Consider the following 16983-nt stretch of genomic DNA (forward strand, 5'->3'; position numbering starts at 1 on the left):
CGGAATACAGCTTATTGAATGCTTTTCTTAGTGCCAGTCTCTGACTGTTTTGGTATGTAAACAGCTCCAAAGAATACAGATGAAAATTCTCTCGGTAGGTAGTGTGGTCTAAAGCTTATCATGAGATACTCTACCTCAGGCGAGCAAAATACATAGACCGCCGCCCCTTGTCTTACCATACGCCGCTGTTCTATCCTGCCGGTACATCGTATAACCAGCCAGCTGTATGTTGATATTGTTGTTGTTGAGCCACGACTCCGTGAAGCATAAGATGTTACCGTTTTTTAATGTCCCGTTGGTAGTTTAATCTTCCGTGTAACTCGTCGATTTTATTCTCCAAAGATTGCACGTTTGCTAGCAGAATGTAGGGAAGTGGGGGTTTATTTGATTGCCTACGAATTCTCAGAAGGTAGCCTGACCATCTGCCCCTCTTTCTCCACCTCCTCTTCACGCAGATCACATGGACCGGGGCCTGTTCCCGAGGAAGCACTATATCCTTCTCGTTGGGCTCGTCAGAGTCATGAAAGGAAAAAAAGGATTCTGCCAGTCCGTAGTGAGTAATCGCAGTCCTGATGTTTAGAAGTTATTTTCGGACATAAGAGACGGTAGCGGCAACATTATGTACAAAATAAGTCAAAAAATAAGTTACAAACAACGCAATTAAGCAAACAAAAAAACACAATTGGCTGGGGGCACGTAAAACGTCTGCCCTCTTCTCAGGCGCCATCTTACATTCCTTTCCATGGTAATGCGGAGTCCTCAGCTCTGGGAGGAGGTGGGTATCACATCTAGCCAGAGTGCAACGCAAGCAAGTATCACATTGATGATGGCTAGGAGTGTGTGCACTGTGCATGTTTGTGTGTGTGTGGTTATGCATGTTCATTTCTGCAGTTCAGCAGCCGATATCGCTGATGTGACTGCGCATACAGACGGTTAAGGTCATGAGAGGAGTGTGTGTATCTTACATATAACCACTAGAGAAGCTGTAGCTAGTGGACCTCTAGTGCAGGCGTGTATCTGACCTTTTACACAAAGCTCTGAAGGACACGTCACTAGTCTCAGGCGGGTGTGGGTGTTGTTTTGTAGGGCTACATATCTAACCTGAGGCTCAGAACAGGGGCTGTATGCATGAAGCGTCTAGGAGTGCTGATCAAGGACCAGGTCGCCCTGTCCATGTCATCTTTATTAATTGTGACCTTATAAGGAGAAACTGATCCTAAAATCAGGCCTCAGGTACGTACCTAATCTCTGGGAGAACTGGTAGAACTTCTTGAGTTTCCCCACCAGGGGGACCACTGCCGCCCACGCTGCCTTCTGTAGCGCGTCGTCGTTGGGGTTCTGGATTGCCTGGGGGACAGGAAAGACAAAATGTTGAATAAAGTCTGAAGTTAATCCTGAGTTAGTAGTTTAACTAGTTAGTAGTTTAATCACCTTCTGGGGCTGTATGTATCAAGAGTCTAAGAGTAGGACTGCTGATTTAGGATCAGTTTTGCCTTTTAGATCACAATGACTACAATTACGTGGACATGGGCAGGATCTGATCCTAGATCAGCATTCCTACTCTGAGACTCATGGCCCGCTCCCTTGTATGAATGAAGGTTTGGTGATGCTTTTAGTATTTTACCTCTCTGATCTCTTGACCCGCTCCCTTGTATGCTTGCAGTTCATCCAGGATTCCCCTAGCATCCTTCAGCACCAGGTCCACCTTCTCCCACACTTCTCGTTCTGCGTCTGTGGGCTGGGCATCTAGTGGACAGAGGAAGACAATCAAGTGGGTATTTCTATGTCTGGTAGGGAGTCTACAGATATAAGTGAAGAGGCTCTAGGCTAGTAGGCCTAGGCTACATCTCCTTTCTAATTGTTATTCCAATCCAGAAATTCAGTGTTGTGGAAGGTAGTTTCTAATGTAATATCATGTTCAGAACATCCAATCCTACGATAACAGCATAGCTAAGAGAAGAGCTGATGATGCAAATGGGAAATAGATTAGGTTCTGTAGCCTCTGGGGGTGAGGAGAGATAAGAATGGGGACGGCTAAAATAAGTATGATTGGAAGTTCAAGTGTGTAGATGGGATTGTAATAAATAAGCCCTCCCCCCAAAAAACATACTTTCAAAATCAAGGAAAAAATTGGGCTCCTGTTCCAGATCTGTGCAAGTCAGGACTTTTAGCAGGTTCCCCATGTTACGATACCTGTTGAGACAAAAGGAGAAAACACAACAATATGGTTTAACATGAGTGGAGGCAAGTACACAAAATATATGGGTTTGTTAGTAGTGGGAAGTAGTAAGTGTTGTGGTATTGAGGGGGCTGGTAGCCCTGGTTCCTCCTATGTGCCATGATGGGCCCTCTGAGACCCTGTGTGGTTTTCCTGTACCGAGCGCTGGCCCACCAGATGTCCCTAAAAAGCCCACCTCTCCTAAAATAGTGGACAATTTACGGGAATCACTCTGCCTCGGAGACCAAGTCCAACTGAGTGTGACTTCTCCGCTTTACTCAATTCCCTGCAGATAAGCATTTACATCTAGCGTTTACTAACAGCCGTTATATGCAAACTTGCCTGTTAAATTAGCTTCTTCGTTCTGTCACACATACCCTGTACATGCACATGGATAAATTCAGATGTGAACCTAACAGGGTTCAGAGTTCAGATCCTGACCAATGACTGTCCTCACTATAGCAAATGACTTGATCTAATGATCATGATCTGATTCCCAGTGCAAAAGTGAGCCATTGTGGTATGCCAGCAGCATATCCCACTGCTGGCTTGCTTCTGAAGCTAAGCGGGGTTGGTCCTGGTCAGTCTCTAGATGGGAGATAATATGCTGCTGGAAGTGGTCTTGGAGGGCCAGTAGGAGGCACTCTCTCCTCTGGTCATAAAAATACAACATATCCCAATGCCCCAGGGCAGTGATTGGGGACATTGCCCTGTGTAGCGTGCCGTCTTTCGGTTGGGATGTTAAACAGGTGTCTTGACACTCTGTGGTGACTAAAGATCCCATGGCACTTATTGTAAGAGTAGGTGTGTTAACCCTAGGGTCCTAGCTAAATTCCCAATCTGGCCCTCTCACGGTCACCTAATCAAATTTTATTTGTCACATGCGCCGAATACAACATGTGTAGACCTTACAGTAAAATGCTTACTTACAAGCCCTTAACCAACAATGCAGTTTTAAGAAAATACCCCCCCCCCAAAAAAAAATTTAAGAGATAAAAATAACAAATAATTAAAGAGCAGCATTAAATAACTATAGCGGGGCAATATATAGGGGGTACCGGTATAGAGTCAATGTGCTTGGGCACCGGTGTCGAGGTAATATGTACATGTAGGTAGAGTTATTAAAGTGACTATGCATAGATAATAACATAGAGTAGCAGCAGTGTGGGGAGGGCAATGCAAATAGTCTGGGTAGCCATTTGATTAGCTGTTCAGGAGTCTTATGGCTTGGGGGTAGAAGCTGTTTAGAAGCCTCTTGGACCTAGACTTGGTGCTCCGGTACCACTTGCCGTGTGATAGCAGAGAGAACAGTCTATGATTAGGGTGGTTGGAGAATTTGACAATTTTTAGGGCCTTCCTATGACACCGCCTGGTATAGAGGTCCTGGATGGCAGGAAACTTGGCCCCGGTGATGTACTGGGCCGTACGCACTACCCTCTGTAGTGCCCTTGCGGTCGGAGGCCGAGCAGTTGCCATACCAGGCAGTGATGCAACCCGTCAGGATGCTCTCGATGGTGCAGCTGTAAAACCTTTTGAGGATCTGAGGACCCATGCCAAATCTTTTCAGTCTCCTAAGGGGGAATAAGTTTTGTTGTGCCCTCTTCACGACTGTCTTGGTGTGCTTGGACCATGTTAGTTTGTTGGTGGTGTGGATGCCAAGGAACTTGAAGCGCTCAACCTGCTCCACTACAGCCCCGTTGAGGAGAATGGGGGTGTGCTCGGTCCTCCTTTTCCTGTAGTCCACAATCATCTCGTTTGTCTTGATCACATTGAGGGAGAGGTTGTTGTCCTGGCACCACACGGTCAGGTCTCTGACCTCCTCCCTATAGGCCGTCTCATCGTTGTGGGTGATCAGGCCTACCAGTGTTGTGTCATTAGCAAACTTAATGATGGTGTTGGAGTCGTGCCTGGCTGTGCAGTCATGAGTGAACAGGGAGTACAGGAGGGGACTGAGCACGCATCCCTGAGGGGCCCCCGTGTTGAGGATCAGTGTGGCAGATGTGTTGTTACCTACCCTTACCACCTAGGAGCGGCCCGTCAGGAAGTCCAGGATCCAGTTGCAGAGGGAGGTGTTTAGTCCCAGGGTCCCAGTTTAGTGATGAGCTTTGAGGGCACTATAGTGTTGAACGCTGAGCTGTAGTCAATGAATAGCATTCTCACATAGGTGTTCCTTTTGTCCAGGTGTGAAAGGGCAGTGTGGAGTGCAATAGAGATTGCATCATCTGTGGATCTGTTGGCGCAGTATGCAAATTGGAGTGGGTCTAGGGTTTCTGGGATAATGGTGTTGATGTGAGCCATGACCAGGCTTTCAAAGCACTTCATGGCTACAGACGTGAGTGCTACGGGTCGGTAGTCATTTAGGCAGGTTACCTTAGTGTTCTTGGTCAGCTTAGAATTGGCTCATTCATCCCCCCTCATCTCTCCTGTAACTATTCCCCAGGCTGTTCTCGGTCAACTAACCTGGTAAAAAAAGGGTAAAAAATTAAGTATATTGTTCTGTTTGTGAATGCCAAGTGAACAAAAAAACAGAATTTCAACTTCTGGTTGTTTGCAACCAGTCAGATTTCCTGGAAGCGAGGCAGTTGATTTCTAGAAGCAGAGGGGTGTGTGGGGAGGGGAGATAATCTCACCTCAGAAGGAGTAGTGTGAGAACTAAGCCCACTATCCTTCCCCAGCCCCTTTCACTACTGTCAATATGAGGCACACAGATTCACCCAGTACCTGGAAAACACAGTTAAACCAACCCCCAAACCGAGCAGACGGAAACCACTGTTGTAGAGTTCTGGGAGAGGGAACCCCTGCTGTACACACTGTCGGGTAAGAGGCTCCCATGTTTTGTGTGTGTGCACACACACACCTTATGGATGTTCCTAATACAGTTCATTCCTAGCCAATGACTCATATTTAGGGCAGAATTGGAGTATGGTACAGGAACACACTACTGTACAACACAAAACTTTCCAGTCCCGAGGTGCACTTAGACTGTCTGTCACAGTACTGAGTCATTCCCTAGAAAGCCATGTTGAGGAAATAGAATAAATATGGAAAATATGGACCAGACAAGCACGTACAGTTCTGCAGAATCGGACAAACTGAAGCATTCACACTGCCCAGACTCAGGAGCTAAAGAAGTCTATGATTGGCCCTACAGTATTTTGACTGCTCCTTTTATGACTGTAGTCTATTGGCGATATTTAGAAAGCATCTCAGTGCAGGAGTGCTGATCTAGGATCAGCAGAGAGCCACGCACCAGGCAGCCAGTGGGATATAGGTCCTTCTGACTCCCTGTCTGGAGTTGTGTGTTATGTAATCAGGAGTGACAGCCTGGCAAGACAACACCTTCTCTCCACAACTAGAAAGCACAGAGGCCTGTTGGGTTTGTACTGTACTGAGAGACTAAATTCAAATGGCATTGGATCAGGAAATGGCATTGGATCAGGGGTAGAGTGAAGATAAGATGAGAAAAACTATATTGTCCCTGAAGGTAAATTTTCTTGGACATTTAAGTGCTGTTGCTGGCTAGTAGTGACACTGAGCTAGACTGGCAACACCTTGTGACAAGGTGGAGATGGCTGAGAGATTCAACCTTGGTGACAGGGTGAATACTGTGATTACTGGTGGCAGGTTAAAACAAACTCAGTGGCTGAGCGAGTACTGGTAAACCCGAGTAAGCTGATTAAGGTTAAAGTCAAGGTAAAGCTTAGTGACAGAGTGAAGCTCAGTGACAAGTTGAAAATAATTGCCAGTGATTGTGAATGAGCGCAGAAGCAAGGTAATTGACAAGTGATGACTAGACACAAGATAAAGTTATAGGCTAGTCACTACATTTTTCCTCCTTGTGGTTGAATAACTCATGATGAATTTACATTTACATTTACGTCATTGAGCAGACGCTCTTATCCAGAGCGACTTACAAATTGGTGCATTCACCTTATGAATAAATATAAGTATTATCCTTTTAAACAAGTCTTGGTGTAATCATTTGAAGGAGGCATTGAGGACACATTGTCTTCGCCTGTACACTAGTACTCCCTGCAACTTTCATGAATGATCTCTCCCTCTCCCTGTACTGGTTTCCATGTGACCCCCTGCCCACCTGGGGCACACCCACCTGCCTCCTGCCATGCCTGGCTCGTTCATAACGCTCTCCGTTAACGTGACCTGAATGATGCGGCTACACCCTGGCAACTCACAGGCACCTCACTGGCTACCTTCCTACTACCTTAGACTGGTGGTAGCCACATAGCAGAAAGACAGGAGAGATGACAGCGCTAGAAGGGAAAAGAACGCAGAAATACTTTCAAGTCTTATTAGTTGTATGTACGGGATATGCATGGTATACATCGTCCAACGAAATGCTTACTTGCAAGTTACTTCTCGACAATGCGACAACAATAAGAAATAGTAAAAAATAAGAATTACGAAGAAAGTAAATGACAGTAGAATAGAATAAACATTTTAGCATGAGTATAATACAGGAATGCATCATTTATAGTCCAATATTTACACGTGTAATGGGGAAGGGGGGGATGATGGGCAAGTGTATAAATTCAGCAGTACAATAAGAATCTGGTAGCAGCGGTTGTGATGTGTGCTAAGGTGAGGAGAATCAGAGCATGTGGTCAGTACAGTTCAAGTGTTCAGCAATCTGATTGCTTGTAGATAGAAACTGTCTCTGAGACTGTTGGTATCAGACCTCATGCACCTCAATGCTGAACTGTTGTCAATGAACAGCATTCTCACATAGGTGTTCTTCTTGTCCATATGTGTTACGGCCATGTGAATAGCGATGGAAATGGCATCTTCCGTGGATCTGTTGGAGCGTAGGCAAATTGGAGTGGGTCCAGTGTGCCTGAGTGCGACGGGGCGATAGTCATTTGGGCATGTCACCTTGTTTTTCTTGGGCACCGGGACGATGGCGGTCTCCTTAAAGCACGTGGGGACTACAGAGACCGTTTGAAGATGTCAGTTGGTATTCACTCTTTTGAGAGCTTCCTCACGTCAGCCTCGGAGAGCGGAAACACCTGGTCGTCAGGAGCAACGAGAGTCTTCCTGGACGGCTCAGTACTGTAGAGGGGAAGACAAGGGAGGAATCACCTCGTTGATTATCCCCAGACGGAGGGGAAGGGGTGAAGTCGCATCACTGTGTTATTGAATGACTAGGCCTTCCCAATGCCTCTCCCCTAGTCCTCTACTGCCCCCTCTCAGAGAGGCAGAGCGACTGAGCTGAATACTATGAGGCATGGTGCCACTACCAGGCTCAGAGAGCTAAACACAGCTCCCTCGCTCTCGCTCAGTCTACACTGAGGTCATTTTAAGGACGGGGATTTGCGGTAGCTTCGGCTTCGCATTTCAAAGTCCAAGAGAAGATCCTCCAGCTTATGGAAAACCTAATGAGAGATGAAATGAGGACAGGCTTTCTTTCTTTTTCTTTTTGCCGCGCCAGCAGAAATGATTTTGGTGAATGGTTGAATTACAGACCCCCGGGTTCTCATTCAAACCAAATTAAAAGCTAAACCTATTAAGGATTACTAAAAAAGCTATATATCAAACATTTACTCGTACATTGAAAATGTTTCTGTTTTGAGCCAAAGTGTAGGTGCCAGTGACAAACGGGAAATGGTTTTCAAATCAAATCAAATGTTATTGATCACATACACATGGTTAGCAGATGTTAATGTGAGTGTAGCGAAATGCTTGTGCTTCTAGTCCGAAAGTGCAGAAATATCTAACAAGTAATCTAACAATTCCACAACAACTACTTAATACACACAAATCTAAGTAAAGGGATGGAATAAGACATATATGTACATATAAATATATGGATGAGCGATGACCGGGCAGGAAAGGCAAGAAGCAATAGATGGTATAGAATACAGTATATACATATGAGATGAATATTGCAAGATATGTAAACATTATTAAAGTGACTAGTGATCCATTTATTAAAGTGGCCAATGATTTCAAGTCGGTATGTAGGCAGCAGCCTCTCTGTGTTAGTGATTGCTGTTTAACAGTCTGATGGCCTTGAGATAGAAGCTGTTTTTCAGTCTCTCAGTCCCAGCTTTGATGCACCTGTACTGACCTTGCCTTCTGCATGGATGCGGGGTGAACAGACAGTGCCTCGGGTGGTTGTTATTCTTGATGATATTTTTGGCCTTCCTGTGACATCGGGTGCTGTAGGTGTCCTTGAGGGCAGGAATTTTGTCCCCGGTAATGCATTGTGCAGACCGCACCAGCCTTGCAGTTGTGGGCTGTGCAGTTGCCGTACCAGGCAGTCATACAGCTCGACAGGATGCTCTCAATTGTGCATCTGTAAAAGTTTGTGAGGGTTTTAGGTGACACGCCAAATTTCTTCAGCCTCCTGAGGTTGAAGAGGCACTGTTGCGCCTTCTTCACCACACTGTCTGTGTGGGTGGATCATTTCAGTTTGTCCGTGAAGTGTTCGCCGAGGAACTTTAAAAAATCTTCCACCTTCTCCACTGCTGTCCCGTCGATGTGGATAGGGGGTTGCTCCCTCTGATGTTTCCTGAAGTCCACGATTATCTCCTTTGTTTTGTTTTGTTGACGTTGAGTGAGAGGTTGTTTTCCTGATACCACACTCCGAGTGCCCTCACCTCCTCCCTGTAGGCCGTCTCGTCGTTGTTGGTAAATGGTTTGTGGTAATGATCCATTGCTCTAAATCATGTGAGATGAAGAGGAGTAGAACATTCAGTGCTGAGAGTAGAGGAATGCAAGAGAAGAGACAGGAAGGGGGTGGCTTTGCGCCCATTCATTGGTATTGGAAGTTCTGATATGTCAGTGGGAGTCCCGGCCCAGTGGACAGGGTGTGGTTATTTTTGTTTTGGACCCCCCACTGGGTGATCGTGTGCTTACAGAGAGGGGGGGGGGGGTTCGTCTAGGGCCAGGGTGCACTGCTTTACAACCGCGAGCCCAACAACGCTCTCCAATTGGCTAAGCCACACTGCCCCACCATGCGCTGTATCCATGGACTCAAAAAAAGCTGGTGCCATTGAAAACAAGCGGCCAGCCAATCAGAGGCGAACTTGGAGAGAGATGGTACAGTGGTAGTAAGACTTGAAAGCACATGAATATATTAATACAGATGAGGTCATGCACCAAACAAACTGCGGATTAAGGAGGGGAGCGAGGGGATCTGGTGAACAGGCAGTGAAGTAATGAATTTTCCAGCTTCCAGCACTAAGTTAATCATTTCCCTGAGCAAAATGCAACTTGGTTTTTGCCAAATTGCTGTCATGTTCTGAAATATTTAAAAAACTAAATGACAACTCACAAATATTTATACTGACAATATTCCTGTATAAAAAAAGATACTTTTTTTATTATTATTTGAGAGCGGACTTGCACAGCCTAGGAGAATGAAACACAGGAGGAATAACAATAACGACATGAGTGAGGAGATCTCGGTATCAGCCCTGAAGATCCTAATATTCAGTGCCACGCCCATTGAACATGGTGACCCCAGGATGGCATTCCTGGAGTCACACAGACACACACCTCCGTACCTCCGTACATGGAAACGCCCCAAAAACACTGCTAGACTTGAGGCTCCGGGTCTGCTGCGATGTCCTATAAAAACAGCTCATTGCTGCAGGGGGATTATAGTGCTGACATTCCACTAATACACTATTCTCTCTCTCTGCAGCGGCGTGAGGATCCACTCATACTACGGCAGTGATGCCCAGCCATCCCGTTTTTTTCCCCTCTTCAATCTACAGACAAAACCCCCATAATGACAAAGCAAAAACAGGTTTTTAGACATTTTTGCTAATTTATTAAAAGTACAAAACTGAAATATCACATTTACGTAAGTACTCAGATCCTTCACTCAGTACTTTGTTGCACCTTTGGCAGCGATTACGGCCTCGAGTCCTCTTGGGTATGACGCTACAAGCTTGGCACAGCTGTATTTGGGGAGTTTCTCCCATTCTTCTCTGCAGATCCTCTCAAGCTCTTGTCAGGTTGGATGGGGAGCGTCGGTGCACAGCTACAGTGAGGGAAAAAAGTATTTGATCCCCTGCTGATTTTGTACGTTTGCCCACTGACAAATAGACTGATAATTTATGATTTTAATGGTAGGTTTATTTGAACAGTGAGAGACAGAATAACAACAAAAATATCCAGAAAAACGCATGTCAAAAATGTTATAAATTGATTTGCATTTTAATGAGGGAAATAAGTATTTGACCCCCTCTCAATCAGAAAGATTTCTGGCTCCCAGGTGTCTTTTATACAGGTAACGAGCTGAGATTAGGAGCACAATCTTATAGGGAGTGCTCCTAATCTCAGCTTGTTACCTGTATAAAAGACACCTGTCCACAGAAGCAATCAATCAATCAGATTCCAAACTCTCCACCATGGCCAAACCAAAGAGCTCTCCAAGGATGTCAGGGACAAGATTGTAGACCTACACAAGGCTGGAATGGGCTACAAGACCATCGCCAAGCAGCTTGGTGAGAAGGTGACAACAGTTGGTTCGCACCAACTGTTGTCACCTTCTCACATCCTTGGAGAGCTCTTTGGTTTGGCCATGGTGGAGAGTTTGGAATCTGATTGATTGATTGCAAATGGAAGAAACACAAAAGAAACACAAAAGAACTGTCAATCTCCATCGACCTGGGGCTCCATGCAAGATCTCACCTCGTGGAGTTGCAATGATCATGAGAACAGTAAGGAATCAGCCCAGAACTACACGGGAGGATCTTGTCAATGATCTCAAGGCAGCTGGGACCATAGTCACCAAAAAAACTATTGGTAACACACTACGCCGTGAAGGACTGAAATCCTGCAGCGCCCGCAGGGTCCCCCTGCTCAAGAAAGCACATATGCAGGCCCGTCTGAAGTTTGCCAATGAACATCTGAATGATTCAGAAAACTGGGTGAAAGTGTTGTGGTCAGATGAGACCAAAATGGAGCTCTTTGGCATCAACTCAACTCGCCGTGTTTGGAGGAGGAATGCTGCCTATGACCCCAAGAACACCATCCCCACCGTCAAACATGGAGGTGGAAACATTATGCTTTGGGGGTGTTTTTCTGCTAAGGGGACAGGACAACTTCACCGCATCAAAGGGACGATGGACGGGGCCATGTACCGTCAAATCTTGGGTGAGAACCTCCTTCCCTCAGCCTGGGCATTGAAAATGGGTTGTGGATGGGTATTCCAGCATGACAATGACCCAAAACACACGGCCAAGGCAGCAAAGGAGTGGCTCAAGAAGAAGAACATTAAGGTCCTGGAGTGGCCTAGCCAGTCTCCAGACCTTAATCCCATAGAAAATCTGTGGAGGGAGCTGAAGGTTCAAGTTGCCAAACGTCAGCCTCGAAACTTTAATGACTTAGAGAAGATCTGCAAAGAGTGGGACAAAATCCCTCCTGAGATGTGTGCAAACCTGGTGGCCAACTACAAGAAACGTCTGACCTCTGTGATTGCCAACAAGGGTTTTTCCACCAAGTACTAAGTCATGTTTTGCAGAGGGGTCAAATACTTATTTCCCTCATTAAAATGCAAATCAATTTATAACATTTTTGACATGCGTTTTTCTGGATTTTTTTTGCTGTTATTCTGTCTCTCACTGTTCAAATAAACCTACTATTAAAATTATAGACTGATAATTTCTTTGTCAGTGGGCAAACGTACAAAATCAGCAGGGGATCAAATACTTTTTCCCCTCACTGTATTTTCAGGTCTCTCCAGAGATGGTCTCTCAGGTTCAAGTCCGGCCTCTGGCTGGGCCACTCAAGGACATTCAGAGACTTGTCCCGAAGCCCTCCTGCGTTGTCTTGGCTGTGTGCTTAGGTTCGTTGTACTGTTGGAAGTTAAACCTTCACCCCAGTCTGAGGTCCTGATCGCTCTGAAGTGGGTTTTCGTCAAGGATCTCTCTGTACTTTGCTCTGTTCATCTTTCCCTCGATCTTGACTAGTCTCCCAGTCCCTGCCGCTGAAAAACATCCCCACAGAATGATGCTGCCACCACCATGCTTCACCGTAGGGATGGTGCCAGGTGTCCTCCGACGTGACACTTGGCATTTAGGCAAAATATTTAAATCTTGATTTCATCAGACCAGAGAGAGAATCTGGTTTCTCATAGTCTGAGAATCTTTAGGTGACTTTTGGCAAACTCCAAGCTGGCTTTCATGTGCCTTTTACTGAGGAGTGGCTTCAGTCTGGCCACTATCACAAAGGCCTGATTGGAGGAGTGCTGCAGAGATGGTTGCCCTTCTGGAAGGTTTTCCCAACTCCACAGAGGAACTCTGGAGCTCTGTCAGAGTGACCATTGGGTTCTTGGTCACCTCCCTGACCAAGGACCTTCTCCCCCGATTGCTCAGTTTGGCCATGTGTGTGCCTTTCCAAATCATGTCCAATCAATTGAATTTACCACAGGTGGATTCAAACCAAGTTGTATAAACATGTCAAGGATGAATAATGGAAACAGGATGCACCTGAGCTCAATTTAGAGTCTCATAGCAAAGGGTCTGAATACTTATGTAAATAAGGTATTTTTGTTTTTTATTTTTAATAAATGTGAAGAAAAAAAATAATAACCTGTTTTCGCTTTGTCATTATGGGGTATTGTGTGTAGATTGATAAGAATAAAAATATTTTATACATTTTAGAATAAGGCTGTAACGTAACAAAGTGTTGAAAAAGTCAAAGGGTCTGAATACTTTCCGAATGCACTGTATATTCAATGGAAATGCAAAAAAAATTGTATTTAGATAAGGATGTAGGATGTATACTGTGTGTCTACAATATGTGACTATGATATGTGGGGGTGCATTTGGGGGGAGGGGGGTACTGCAGTGGTGGAAGCAGAGCAAAGAGGGAGGCAGCTTTAAACTTGACCTAGATTCTCTGGGTGACAAGCCACATCGCATTAGCCCAATCGGCCAGGACCAGACCCACCGGAGCTCGCTGCTCTCTGACACTGGCCCGATATGACAGGCAGAAAATGGGGGAGCACTTCCCAAAATGGGGCTGGCACGCAGCACCTCCCCATGATGAGCATTACTGCAGTCGATGCACACGTTTTATCTCCCGTTTTGCATCAACGTAGCCTACTACTTTAACATTTCAACACTCATCAGATTATTGAGGCAAACTACAATTCATCCTTAAAGCTGCATATTTTAAGATAAAAAATAAACCTTTGAAATCCAAAGCGACCAACCAAAGCAGCAGAAATCACAGAGAGAAAACTGGGGGATGAAACCAGGAGATTCAGCTAAGCCCTACTCTATTGACTGTACCTGATCAAAGCCAGAAACCATGGAAACAACTACAGTCGGCTACACACACACAAACATATGCTCACTCACATACACACAACTTTGTATTACAATACTTGTGAGGACTTTTTACCATAACCTTAGCCCTAACCGTAACTCCTAACCCATAATCTAACCCTAAAATAGCCTTTTTAGAAGTGAGGACTGGCCAAATATCCTCACTTCTCTGAATTTCCCTTGGTAGACCATTGTTTTGAGGACTTCTGGTTGTCACAACTATAGTAAAGATTGTTGGGAACACACACACTATTCTTCAAGAAGCAATGGCTATACCTATATCATTAATTCAAAAGTTTAAAAAATGAATGTACCAATCCCAGATTGCCCCTCTAACTCTCTCTGAGTAGTTGAGGCAGTATTTGGTATTTTATTAGGATCCCCATTAGCTGTTGCAAAAGCAGCAGCTACTCTTTCTGGGGTCCACACAAAACATGACACATAATACAGAATTACATAATACAGAACATCAATAGACAAGAACAGCTCAAGGACAGAACTACATACATTTTTTAAAAGGCCCCTATAGCCTACATATCAATGCATACACACAAACTGTCTAGGTCAAAATTTGATTTGATTTCAAATAGGGGAGAGGCGTTGTGCCGTGAGGTGTTGCTTTATCTGTTTTTTGAAACCAGGTTTGCTGTTTATTTGAGCAATATGAGATGGAAGGAAGTTCCATGCAATAAGGGCTCTATATAATACTGTATGTTTTCTTGAATTTGTTCTGGATTTGGGGATTCATTTATAGTCCATAAAGACAGAGCAACCTGAGGATCACTGCAGTGCTGTGGATAAGACCTGATGACCTCTCCGTGCACGAAGAAAGAAAAAACACGCGCCGACTGAAATATTCTTCACGTTTCTTTTTTTCCACAAGAGCAACATCAGTACTGGTGATGAGAAGTCCCCTGTAGCCAGACACTTTAATACGGGGACATGATGTGAGCCAGCTGAGGTTCCAGGGCTTAGTGGTTGTACTGCCACTTAATAAGAGAGGAGAGGAGATAGAGAAACGCTGCTGTTACAGAGGCATATTATAGCCATGCCTTCCTTACAGAGAGCCCTAGAGGCCTGAATGAAGAACTTGTGTTAGTTTGCTGCCTGTAAACAAACAGTCGCGCATTTCTTTGCATTTTGAAGCACTTGTGGAAAACAGTAGAACATCTACATAAATAGCGTATGTAAATAATATATGTAAATAATAACTGTGAAAAACAAAGCAGTACTGCAATGTGGCGTACTCTATAAATATGGGTGAATGTCTATTGTTCTCCAAACTCTGACAAAGGGCTGCCAGTTTATTCTGACCACTGCTGCTAAACAAATACATCAATTCAAATCAAAATCTAATCAAATGTTATTTGTCACTGCGCCGAATACAACAGGTGAAATGCTTACTTACAAGCCCTTAACCAACAATGCAGTTCAAGAAATAGAGTTAAGAAAATTTTACTAAATAAACTAAAGTAAAACATTTAATAAAAAGTAACACAATAAAATAACGAGGCTATGTACAGGGGGTACAAGTACTGAGTCAATGTGCGGGGGTACAGGTTAGTCAAGGTAATTTGTATATTTAGGTAGGGGTAAAGTGACTATGCAGGTAGGGGTAAAGTAGATAATGAACAGCGAGTAGCAGCAGTGTAAAAACAAGGGGGGGGGGGGGCTCTCAACTCGCTCCACTACAGCCCTGTCGATATTAATGGGGGCCTATTTGGCCCTCCTTTTCCTGTAGTCCACAATCATCTCCTTTGTCTTGCTCACATTGAGGGAGAGGTTGTCCTGGCACCACACTGCCAGGTCTCTGATCTCCTCCATATAGGCTGTCTCATCATTGTCGATGATCAGGCCTACCACTGTTGTGTCGTCAGCAACCTTAATGTTGGAGTTGTGAACCGGAAGTACAGGAGGGGACTAAGTAAACACCTCCCAAGGACCCTGGGAGGTGTTTAGTCCCAGGGTCCTTAGCTTAGTGATGAGCTTTGAGGGCACTATGGTGTTAAACGCTGAGCTGTAGTCAATGAACAGCATTCTCACATGTGTTCCTTTTGTCCAGGTGTGAAAGGGCAGTGTGGAGTATGATTGAGACTGCGTCATCTGTGGATCTGTTGGGGCGGTATGTGAATTGGGAGTGGGTCTAGGGTTTCCGGGATGATGGTGTTGATGTGAGTCATTGGTTTTTCCTTCGTTCACGTATACGCCTTTTGAACCCCGACACCCAAATACTTTTTGTTATTACAAACACTTGAGCCGAGCACACCAATTTCTCTTTCTATGACCTCGCCACGCAGACAGCTATAACATAGGGCAGAGTGCAGAACTTCCCTACAGCCCCATACCCTGTGGGGTGGTAGTTAGTGAGGGGTGGGTGGGTGTGAAGGGGGGGCACAGGCTGCATATCATAGGTCACATGTCACAGGCCCCAAACCATCATTACACAAATGACCTTTTGACTGTGTCTGAGTCATGGACGCAACACAGCATACTGTAGCACACTTTATAGGCAGCAGAATATAGGCCTGTATATCAGCATCTCTTAGAGACTGTGTATGACATTTTATATGAAAAGTACATACAGTACACTGCACATGTAAGTAACATAGATTCAGTATGTTTTTTTTGTTTTTTGAACCCTCACAAGATTATGGGTGGGGCACAGTGGAGCTTGCTGAGGTTTGGGGAGATGACTTATCGGTACAGACGTACTGGTATCTCGATTTAGAATGCATTGAGCGCCCTCTGGAGGTGATGAACAGAAGTACATAGAAGACCTTGAGGAGGAAGAGCGACCACTCCCAAACTCTGAGCCATGCTCGAGGTATTACACATGCCAGCTTCAGCTACAAATCATTTAGGTACCACAACAAACTGAGAGAAATAAATAGCTCAATCAATGTGCTTTGACAGCTGTCTTCACTTCCCACATATTTTGGGTACACAGTTTAATTTCGAACTGGATTAAGCCAACCATATGTCAAATTAAAACGTTCTAAAATCATAATAACACATGCGTCAACCCTGACATTGAAACGTTACCATAGAATTTACATGCATAATGTGGATAACATTCTACTAAAACCACTTTGGATTCATGAGCATAACCTGTTGGATAAAAAATGTATTATATGCCAGTTAGCAGACACTTTTATCCAAAGCAATTTACAGTAGTGCATGCATATATTATCGTTTGGGTGGCCACAGCAGGAATTGAACCCACAAGCCGGGTGTTACTAGCCCCATGCTCTACCAACTGAGTTGTGTCTCAAAGCCGTTGGAACACACAGAATGTTGGACATCTGGTCATGCATGCTGCAGCCCATCCTTTAAAATAGGGATGTTTCCTCAGCTCGATAACACTGCAGTAACTCCTCAGATTAGCAGACATCGTGCCATGTACTGCATCAAGGGTTAAGGGGGGCTAGTGTTCAAATAATTGGATTAGGGCGCCACCTTGTG

At 44.8% G+C, this 16983-nt stretch overlaps 1 protein-coding gene across 4 annotated transcripts in view; it reads right to left on the bottom strand.

The window, feature by feature from the left end:
* Positions 1–16983, bottom strand: part of LOC115154734 (protein FAM49B) — a 69171-nt gene that overhangs the window by 20713 nt on the left and 31475 nt on the right. For 3 of the 4 annotated variants that reach the window (XM_029701276.1, XM_029701258.1, XM_029701285.1), the window contains 3 exons: positions 2111–2193; positions 1625–1746; positions 1242–1347 (listed from right to left, as the gene is read on the bottom strand). In XM_029701276.1, the coding sequence (XP_029557136.1) occupies positions 1242–1347; positions 1625–1746; positions 2111–2183 (301 nt within the window). In that variant the 5' untranslated portion in view covers positions 2184–2193. Of the gene's footprint in view, positions 1–1241; positions 1348–1624; positions 1747–2110; positions 2194–4588; positions 4679–16983 lie in introns of all 4 variants that reach the window. The other variant, XM_029701268.1, reaches the window with a different exon arrangement.

The sequence above is a fragment of the Salmo trutta genome, chromosome 2 (assembly GCF_901001165.1).
Source record: "Salmo trutta chromosome 2, fSalTru1.1, whole genome shotgun sequence".
Lineage (NCBI taxonomy): Eukaryota > Metazoa > Chordata > Actinopteri > Salmoniformes > Salmonidae > Salmo > Salmo trutta.